The 10,688-nt window shown below is 45.5% G+C and overlaps 1 protein-coding gene across 1 annotated transcript; it reads right to left on the bottom strand.

The window, feature by feature from the left end:
• Positions 1–1,953: 1,953 nt before the first annotated feature.
• On the bottom strand, positions 1,954–6,479 carry CUNH9orf153 (chromosome unknown C9orf153 homolog). The gene is made up of 4 exons (XM_028771972.1): positions 6,402–6,479; positions 4,596–4,694; positions 2,833–3,322; positions 1,954–2,195 (listed from the first exon to the last, which is right to left on the bottom strand). The coding sequence occupies exons 2-4, from the start codon at positions 4,665–4,667 to the stop codon at positions 1,954–1,956; spliced, it is 804 nt and encodes a 267-aa protein (XP_028627805.1). The 5' UTR covers positions 4,668–4,694; positions 6,402–6,479.
• Between the last annotated feature and the right edge of the window lie 4,209 nt (positions 6,480–10,688).

Consider the following 10,688-nt stretch of genomic DNA (forward strand, 5'->3'; position numbering starts at 1 on the left):
CCTTTGCCTTCCAACGTTTAATGCCAATTAAATTCCATTTATTTACATTAGTGAAACTTGCCCTTCTTTGGAAGATTCTGTTTCCTTTACTATTGAATGCTTTGCGGTTTTGCTACATTGTTGCCAGGGGTGGTATTAATTTCTAATTTCTTGCTAGTAACATGACAAGAGTTCTCCACATAAGGTCTCACGTATGTTATCATTTCTGAACAATTGTGTAACTTAATTATTTTCTCTTTTTTTTTTTCTTTTTTTTTTTTTGCACTTGGGGATTGAACCAGGTGCCTCAGGCACCTTGGACAAGTTCTCTGTCACTAAGCCCTCTTTTCCATATCTTTTCTCTATATCATATAACAAAATGCTTAATGCTGAGTTAATTTCCTTTCTATTTTGTTATCTTCTGCTTTATCTATTTGCTGTATCAGTCAGATCTTTGATAGCTTTCTTTATTCTCTATCAACAGCTAGACGCTTGCCAGTACAACTTTCTCAGTCATTAGCGTGTCTCTTCAGATGTATCCAGGTTTTGGGGGCTTAGAGTGGGGGGCTATTTTCATTATTTAACTTTCATCTTTAAGATTTCCAATTTGTTCTTTTTTTCAGGTCATCCTGTTCTCGTTTTACGGTCGCTCCTCCTTCCTGACTTTCAGTAACTGACAGTTTTCACATTGATTTCTATATTCATTTTTAATTCTTTTATTCAGCGCGTCTTTCAATTCTTTTTATGGCGATGGAATTACTGTGTACTTAACCGTGAGAGTTATAAGACACTGGGGCTTCAACTTGAAAACTTGGGTAGGCAAGAAAATGTTGTCGTGTTCACAGACGTCGATGCTCTCTAATTCCAGCGCTGCCCCTAGCTTGTCGTGCTCCAGATGAGAAGGGAGCTAAGGAAGGAGGTGCTCGTTCTGTTCCATGGCTCGCACAGAGCAGACGGTCTGCAAATCCACGGGGGTAAAGCCCCCAGGAAACAACTGGCTACAAAAGCTGCTCGCTTGCAAGAGAGCGCCCTCTACTGGAGAGGTAAAGAAACCTCATTGTTTCAGGCCTGGTACTGTGCATTCCATGAAATCAGAGGCTATTGGAAGTTCATTGAACTTTGGATTTGCAAGCTCCCCTTTCAGCTCCTGGTGAGAGAAATACCTCAGGACTTAAAAACAGATCTGTGCTTCCAGAGTCCAGCTATTCGTGCTTTGCAGGAGGCAGGTGAGGCCTATCTGATTGGCCATTTTAAAGACACCAACCTGAGTGCTATCCGTACCAAACATGTAACAATTATGCCAAAAGATATCCAGCTTGCACGCTACATACATGGAGACCGTGCTTAAGAGTCCACTATGAGGGAAAACACTTCATTCTCAAAATGACATTTTTTCCCTCTTCTTCCTGTTATCAGTAGTTCTGAATGTTAGATATGTTTTCCATAGGGTCAAAGGTATATGATTGTGAGTGGAAACATAGGGGACAGAATCAGGTATTGGCAGCTCCTTCATGTTCATTTGTGTGTGAACTTTAATATAAATGCAAGATGTAAAGCATTAATGCAAGCAAAAGGTTGCAGTGAACCCATTTCAACAGTTCAACTTTAGAACCTGCTGAAAATTTCTGGACAATGCCAGCATTTGGATTTTTTTTAAATAAGTCAATTTCTTATTGATGGCAAAAAACAAAAACAAAGAAACAAAGAAAACTTTGTAAAGATCCATTTTTGATGGAGAGCTATTTTTGTGTATCCGCTGAATGAATATTCCCTTCACCCGTTGTTCAGGTGAGCATCACGTGTGTGAACCAGGGTAATGTTAGCAGATCAGTTGGGCATTTCCCTCCACACACTCACTTTAATGGAGGCTTTGCACAGGTATCGCATAGAAAAATGGATTACATGCTTTTCTGACTCTTGTATCGATTCAGTGTTCCCAAGTGCTACAATCCCCATCCAGAACAATTCAGTATTCTACGCTTTCCACTGAACAGAATAATGTCCGTTTTCATCATACTCGACATGAGGGTAAACCACCAGAGTCTTACGAACCAGAGGAGGAAAGATAGCTCCAGACATGCCTTGGCTTTCCACGAATCTCTTCTCGCTGTTGAACTCTATGTCCATGAAGGAAAACCCCCTGGGCATTTTCCCCCACTTTGCGAGCCCCTTGAAATACCTCCACTCAAGGTCCACCAGATCCAGAAACTGCTTTCCTAGAAAGGACCATGTTTTGAAAGAGTCACACAACAGCACACTTCACAGGCAGAATACACTTCTAATGAGCCGAGGTACATTCATTCCTATATTGTTTGTTTATTTGTTTGTTTGTTTTTTTTAGCTAGAGTTTCTGTGGAATACCGGAGACCACACACAGCATAACAGTGGGTGTGTACAATAGGTATTGTCCAACTCCAGGGCTCTGAGGATGGTGAAGAAGACATCAGGGCTATCAAGTGTCCTGTTCACAGTCACCTCTCAGACATGGAAGTGAGTCTTGGCCCTGGATTCTCAAATCTTATTCTTTTGTGGTTCTCAGGGTTGAACTCAAGACCGTGAACACACTAGATAAGTGTTTTATCATGAGCAACTGCCTCCTGCCCATCTCTGTGTCTCTCTATGTCTCTGTGTCTCCCCCTCCCTCCCTCCCTTCCTCCCAGGATGGAAATTCAAACACGCTTTCCTTGATTTCATTACCACCATAGGCAGCAACAGCATTAGCTACAAACCCTACCTGTGAGAGATTGCACAGGTCAGTGCTTCAGTCTTCTCTGGAAATCTGCCTACATCCTCAGTGAGGGTTGCACACTCCCCCCGCCCCCTCACACACACCAAGTGAGTGTCTTTTATTACCTGGGTCTGAGCAGACGTGGCTTGCTGATTTTTCTTCAAAGAACATCCTGCCTGGGGTAACTGAAGACAGGAGAAGTTTGCGGAACGTGGTACTTTGAATCCTTTTTCTGAAGTGGTGTGGCGGAGCAATTACGGGGACTTCCGCCTTTAAACCATAAGGAAAGGCTAACGTAGGAGGGGGGATACCAGCCTGGGCCAGTCTCTGCTGGGAGCTGTACACCTGTTCCAATGGGACCATGTAACCCATTAACAGACTTTGGTGAAGCAGATCTGACATGGATGGTGACTTCTGCTCTTTTTTAACCCCTGCCTTTATGACAGGGAGGGGCTCTTTTTCTCTCGAAGTGTCATAGCTGTCAAATGGTGGGCCACTCAGGGTTTTCTCAAGGACTTCCTGAGCTTCCTTAAATGTCGTGCTACAGAGTTTTTGGAGATTAGATTTCTTGCTCTCGTTATTAAAATTCCCAAGAGATTCATATAACTCTGGCAGCTGTGGGGGTGGGGGGAGAGAGCGAATGGAAGTCATGAGACCAGTGAACACACAGTAACTCTCTCAACAGAAGCATTCATCTTTGCAAGGTGTTGTTCTCTCAGTAAACCACAACAGCAGCAGACTGTGGCATAGACAGCAGGAAGCAGAATCCAAAAGACAGATTTAAGACACAACCTTTAAACCCACTGCTAAAGACATAAGTTCTTTAGGTTTGGACTTGGTGGCCTGGAGGCCTTTTTAGCTTTCCCCATCCTGATGAGTGGGTGGAAAGATGGCTGAAGTGGGCGGCACCTCAATTGGAAGAAAGTAAGACAGAGACATCAGAGTTTTACCCGGGTGTCCCAAGAACTCAGAACGTTCCAGAACACAAGGCAAAGGAGGCTGACATCAGAATGTTTCCCTAAGTAAATGATTACGTGATTGAATGTTTGGGATTAGATGCTGGCAGAACAAAACTTTAAGCGATTCCTCATAGTATGCCTCCCCAACTCAACTATGTACAGGGAATAAAACCTTACTTTTTAGAGTATCTGTCTACAGATCAGGTCATTCCTGACAGGTGTCTGTGGGCAATTCTTTGGAAAGCCCTGTAGTTCCCTCTCTCAGGTTACGGACCAAGTTTATGTCATCTTCCTTCGGACACTGCTCAGTGGTAAAGGGCTTGCCTATCATGTGTAAAGGTCTGGAATTGATCCCCAGAGAGGAAAGACAAGGAACGAAAAGAGCAAAGTAAAGCCAATAACTCCATGCTGGGGCCATGGCCCAGTGCAGTCTCCTTTCCCTCCTAGTCATTTTGTTGCAAGAAAATAACAAAGTGAACTAAAAGCAGAATGTATCTATCTTCAGAGGTTTCCATTAAGAAAACAGCTTAACCTGGTGCTGGTCTGCCCTTGGATAACTATGTCTTGTGCTAACAAAAGAATATCAAGAGGGCTGGAGAGGTGGCTCAGTGGTTAAGAAGACTGGCTGCTCTTACAGAAGACCTCAGTTTGATTTCCAGCACCCACATGGTAGCTCACAACCATCTGTAACTTCAGTTCCGGGGATCTGACACCCTCTTCTGGCCTCTGTAGACACCAGTCACACACATGGTACCCTTAAGACATGGTGCCCACACATGTAAAAAGTGTTACTGTTTTTAAATGAAGCCACTGAAATGAAACACTGATGCTCCAGGCAGTACCCAGGCACATCTGTGTACATTCGTGATTTGATCTCATGTGGTTTTTTACGTTGCCTGTATACGGTATCATGGCTTCTAAATTCATACCGAACATCGGTGGTGGTAAGACAATGATCCCCTGCTGCCAAGACTCCAAGTGTGCCGTCTGGAGGAGGACATTGTGCTAAGATCTGAATCTCCACACCCCTGAAAGGAGAAGGTCAAAACCAAAGGTCAAAGGTCAGACAGATTGAAAGGGGAAGTCGTGTTGTGGTATCTGTCACTTATCAATATCTTCTGGATATGGTGAATATGACATTTTAAAGCTGTACCGTTTTGTTTTATGCTTAGTTTGTTTTCTTACTGGTCTACATCAGTTTTTCTTGTTGGTCTACGTGATTAACTAATCACGTTTCAACCAGCCTTCTTTATCTTACTACTCCAAATTCTCACTCGAAATATACGCTAAGCTTTAATCTTAGCCCAAAGTATACTGCACGGACTGCTTTATTTCCTTGCCTAAGGTTTTGATCGATTATACTTCACCAAAGGAAAAGACTCACTTGCCTCCTTACTCAGAAAAAGTATTCATTTAGGAGGGGGAAAAAAAGCTAATAACAATAACAAAAAAGAAAAAAAGAAACTCTGACCATTTCATTGATAGAATTGAAACAGCCCCAGAATTCACACAGTTCCTGTATCAATAAATTAACTACACGCCCACATCTGACTCGGGTGAGTCTTCTGTGTGGTGCCCACTGCTAACAAGTGCCTCTGTTTGAGTGACATGGTGTATATGGTGATATCTGGGCCTGTGGGGCTTTCTGGGCTTTTCTCCACATTTTCAGAAGCCTGTACCTTCGTGCAGAGATGGATTTTCTTCATGAGCATCTAGGTGGGACCAGAAACCTCCACCAACCAGTAGACATGTAAGGAAGCTAACTTGGTTAACTTAGCCTCAGACCCGACTCTAGATGACTAAAACCATCCAAGCTGAGTCCAAAAAGAGGAGACATCACCCGCTGAACCCTACACTTGAGGAGATTATTACATAGTGATAACTACAGACTCCACAATAAGGAGTCAGTAGTCGTGAGGAGAGGCCTGTGGTATTGGCTGGCTGTCCTGCAGGTTCTGAGATAGGCTCTAACTTCATGCTGAAGGAACACTCGGACATAGGGAGAAACATGCCGATGAGATGTAGAGGCTAAACCCTAATGTTAATTGCACGGGATGAGTCCATCTGCAGAGGAGATAGAGCCAGTGATGTATTTTCTATAAGAGAAAATGTGTGCAGTGACGAAGTACTGACATCTGGCTGAAGGGCTTTTAGACAAGCCTAGAATCACGGGCCAGGGCTCAGCCTTGGGCCTGTGTGCCATCCCCAATGGTGCCGTGTGCCTATGGAAGTTTCTGACAGTCTGAAACACGAGGCAGGGTGTGGAGAAGAAAAGGAAGAGAAGATACTGTCTGGGTTGGGGGCAGTAGGGTTAGGAGAGAACAGGATGAATCAGAAACAGTAAAACCTCGTGCTGTAGGATTTGCATGGATCTGGGAGTATGGTTCCGTGATAAAGCATGTGGCTGTGCCTAGCATGCATGAGGTCTTAGAGTCAATCTCTGTGATGCAAATCAGTAAGTTAGTTAATTAAAACTGTCATGGGTAGTTGGGCATGGTGGTACACATCTACCACCACAGCATTTGGAAAGCACAGACAGAAAGATACAGGCTCTCCTGGGATACATAGTAAACCCGTTTCAAGAAAAGTAGGGGAACAGAGAGAAGAGAGGGTGGAGGAGGAAGAGGAGGAGAAGGAGCAACAGCAGCAACAGGAGGAGAAAAGACGTATATTGGATTAAATGGCTGTTTAATATCAGGATGCCAAGCTTCGTAGGTGGTCTCCAGGGACTGTACCTGCTTGGGGACTTCTTGGTTGGATGGATGGTGTCCTTAAGGATCACCAGGCCTGCTGTGGCAGGGAGAGTTCATTCCTGCAGTGTAGGTTGGAACCCAGTTTGACCTTACACTTCTTTTCGTCATTCACAAATCATATTCCATCGTGGTTCAAAGGAGGTCGCTTGCTCTTGAGCACCAGCTCTGGAAAACACAAGAGGAAGGTCTACCGTGTCGCTCTCTTCCCTTTGCAGCCTCTCTGGTCCCCGGGCTAGAGACCCTCCATGATGGATATGAGGGAAGGAGGACCCCAGGCAACGGGAGTGGACTGAAGTCATGCCTAAGTATCTATAGAAACAGAGGGCTGAGGCACTAAGACAGGGCTGGTGGTGCTGACAGAGTAAAGGCTCAGCCGTGGAGGCTGGATTCTACTTCCTTGAAGCAGTCTCAGAGGAGGCAGTGTGTCCCTGTCCCTACGGATGGAATGACCCAAACATTGCCACCTGTCACCATGTAGCTTTGAGCTCCTGCCTCTTTCTCATGCCTCCCGACAAGCACAGCCTGGCTAGTTTACCACTGTCACCCTTCTATCGCAATGCCCCATGACAACGTCTATCCCTGGTTTCCCACATTCCACCTTTGTTAGCAGTCTCTGAAGTCCCAGGCTGAGTGTCATTCACCTGGTAGACTCCAGGCCCAACTGGAGTATGATAGTGCCTTAGTGGAGGGCAAGTAACTAAGTCAGTGTTCATTGTGACATTTGGAAATCCTTCAGGTCACAGAAGTGGCTGTTTGGCAGCAAGGGCGGGGTTGGGTTTGGATAGAGAGTGAGAAGTAGAAAAGTGCTTCTTTTAAGAGCGTTTAATTGCAGAAGCAAGAGTCATTAAGCTTCCTCACCGTAGACTCTTCCCCGGCTCTCACTGTCACAAGCAAAGGGGAAATTGGAGCTTTGAAGTGCTTATGCAGTGTGAGCAATCAGGGGTGGGGGGTGAGTTGTGTAGCCCTGTTCTGATCTCTCCATTGGCAGAATTGCTGTAACAACTTGCTATGGTTTGAGTGTATTGGGAGTCCCTGTGCTAGATGCTAGTATAAATTCTTCCATTCCTAAGCTGTGTCAACGAAATCTTCCCCAGGGAACCATTGGCCTACAGGGTGCCTGTCCTTCTGTTTCTCTTGCTTCTGTAGACAACAGTGTGCGGTACATGCTGTGGTTGCACTTTGGTTTTACTCTGATAATTCAGCCTGGAGATCTTCCAGGTCATTATCTAAAGGTCTTTCTCCTTCATGGCTGCACAAATTCCTGAGAAGGTTTGATTTGTTCAATGAGCCTTCTGTATGAAAGGTATCTGGGTTTTCGTGCCTGCCACAGACATCAGTTACCGGCTGTTGGTGAAGTGAGACAGGCCCAGTGTTCTGGACCTACATGCATGAGTTACTGTGTCCACAGAGGATCCATCCCCATACGCAGGCTCTTGCTCAGGCTGTCTTCATTCCTGCAGCTCCTCCTCATTCTAGTTTTAACCCAGTGAACCAGCTTCCTGCCCATATACCCTGCTGTCTTCTTGGGTCTTTCAAAGGTCACTAGAAGGCACTAGAAGGCATACAACCCAGAAAGCTCCTCCTTCTTGGTATCTTTGTTGTTTGTTTAGAGATTTATTCATTTTATGAGACACACCAGAAGAGGGCATCAGATCCCATTACAGATGGCTGTGAGCCACCATGCTGGGAATTGAACTCAGGACCTCTGGAAGAGCAATAGGTGCTCTTAACCCCTGAGCCATCTCTCCAGTCCTGGACTTTGTTTTTTTACTACAGGCATTTTACCACAAAAAAAAAAAAAAAAAAAAAAAGGAAAGAAAAAGAAAAAACACCAAAAAAAGCCCAAAGAAAACAAAACAAAAACAAACAACCCCCCCAAAAACAAAACAGCAAAAAAGCAAGAATAACCCTGCTCTGTGTCTTTTTCTTAAGGAAGTAACAGACTTCAGGGGGGTTCTTCCCTTACAGAGAATTGGAAGTCTGTTCTAGCTTCCCTTCAGAATGATTTCCTTACATCTCTGGGCAACACCAAATCCTGAGTTTTTACATACCTTCCTCCAGAAGGAACGGAGTGATCTGAGCATCCCTTTTCAGGAGAACCCAGTTGATCCGTGGCTGCAGGCGGCTACACGGAGGCTGCTGGGGGAATGTTTCCTGCCTGAAATCTCTCGAGGCCTTATTTGAAGGGGAAGGAAATGGGGCTGAAAGTCTGGTGGTTAGAACAGGAAGTAGAAATTTCACTGAGACGGCTTTGAAAGGATTTAATCTCATGTGGGCATATGCAGGAAATACAGGGAGAAGTCAAAGGCGGGGATCTCCGGGAGAGGGACATGGGTTCTGGTGACCTTCCAGGACTGGAGCAGGACTGAATAGCAACACCAGTGACAGACTGCCAGATGACAGATGTTGGAGAGGCAGGCTAAGTCATTGGCTCAGCTGGCTACATGGATGAGTTAGTCTTCCGTGTCCTCTGCAGCTCTGTCCCCTCTACCCACTCAGCACTTTCTCCGATGCCCTGTGACTCTGTCCCCGCAATGGTTAGTGACTTACTTGGAATGAGAACATGAAGAGACAGTAGACTGGGATAGAGGTGGAGATATTCTTGATTTGACACCCACAAGACACCCCGCCCCACCCCTGGAAATACACCTAAGTCCTAAGCATCTTGCCTGGCATTTTGTCTCCTCCTCCCCTTGAGACCTGCATGTAAAAAGGCAGAATTTTGTGGAATTCTGGTGCAGTGAACATTGTTAACCCATGGAACCTGTGTCCACTTCCCTGCAGGAACTTGAACTGTGGGTGGCACAGGGGAATTCTGTGGTTCCACCCAGATCACCATATGCAGAGCGTACACTAAGAGTGCATCGTCATCAAGCATGGAGGGCGGCCGTTGTATCACCGTCCCTGAAATCAGGACTTCGTGCCTGGCACAGGCTAATCTTACTAGTGGTACTCAGACAACAGAACGCCCTGCGGTCTCCTTAGCAGCCTTGAGAAAACGCCAACAGCATGGATCAGGTGGATCAGGCAGCAGAGTGCAGTGAAAGTATGTTGTTGTTAGGATCGTGGGTTGAGATCTGGGTACTTGAACAGCAAGTGCATTCACCTCCGTATGTCTTGCTCAGGTAGACACCCACTCATATACAGTCCCTTGCTTGGGGTGCTTTATCAGTGTGAAAATGAGGTGACCACCTGGTGGGCATTCCCCATCTCCCCCCACCCCCCGTTGAAGGCAGGGTCACAGTTTGACTTAAAGAACTATCTTCTATACAGTCTGAAGAAATGAGTGGGGAAGGGAAGCGGTTCCCACAGGTGAGATATTCCGGTAGGCGTGTCTCACCAGGGAGTGTGTGTAGCAGTAGGCAGACGCTGTCTCCTGTTCAACATCCACCATTACCATACAGAACTCAACCCAGAATTCGTCTCAGGACCAAACAGAACACCTACAAGGTACATCTTAGATCAGAGTCATTATATGTCCTGGTCAGGGAAGGATAACCTCAGACAAAAATATGGAACAACCTCATATAAAAACCGCTGTTTTGGGCTGGTGAGATGGCTCAGTGGTTAAGAGCACTGACTGCACTTCCAGAGGTCACAAGTTCAAATCCCAGCAACCACATGGTGGCTCACAACCATCTGCAATGATATCTGATGCCCTCTTGTGGGGTGTCTGAAGACAGCTACAGTGTACTTACATATAATAAATAAATAAAAATTTAAAAAAAAAAAAAACCGCTGTTTCCAAGAATATGGAAGAATGGAGGGAGGGCGTGGCCAGTCACAACGTGGGAAATATACGCCATCCTAAAACACTAGGGAGTGAATCATGCTTTCAATAAGGGCTCTAGCATCCTGTTTCTTAAGCATAAGGCTCCTTATCTACATTCTCTACCACCCATGGGCTCACACACGCACTCACGCACGCGCACGCACACACACACCCACACAAATTTACAGAAAATTTATTAGCAAAAGAATAAGACTATTATCAGTAAAACATATGCCCTTGAAAATCTTTTTTTTTTTGTTTGGCTAATGGAAACACACCTCCCATCAGTGCCTTCAACACAGAGAAGGGCTAACAGAGGCTCCTAGCCAGCTTCATGCCTACAGATAGGACTTTGGTGATGGAAAAGTGTGCATGGAGGAGGTCTCCACCGTCTTAGCTTTTCCTGTAGTGCCACACCTCTCAGGGGCTGCCTGGCCTTGTCCTGGGCTACAGGACTCATCCCTTTGCCCTTGAGAGCAGGAAGCTTTGCAGCAGAA

This window comes from Grammomys surdaster, unplaced genomic scaffold (genome assembly GCF_004785775.1).
Source record: "Grammomys surdaster isolate TR1022 unplaced genomic scaffold, NIH_TR_1.0 211, whole genome shotgun sequence".
NCBI classification, from domain to species: domain Eukaryota; kingdom Metazoa; phylum Chordata; class Mammalia; order Rodentia; family Muridae; genus Grammomys; species Grammomys surdaster.

Bases quoted from the DNA above. Each gene is read 5' to 3' on its own strand.
- CUNH9orf153 (XM_028771972.1), bottom strand. From the start codon at position 4,667: ATGTCCTCCTCCAGACGGCACACTTGGAGTCTTGGCAGCAGGGGATCA. The intron at 3,323-4,595 runs GTATGAATTTAG...CCACCCCCACAG, and splicing joins CTTACCACCACCGATGTTCG to CTGCCAGAGTTATATGAATC. The intron at 2,196-2,832 runs GTAATAAAAGAC...GGTCCTTTCTAG, and splicing joins CCACGTCTGCTCAGACCCAG to GAAAGCAGTTTCTGGATCTG.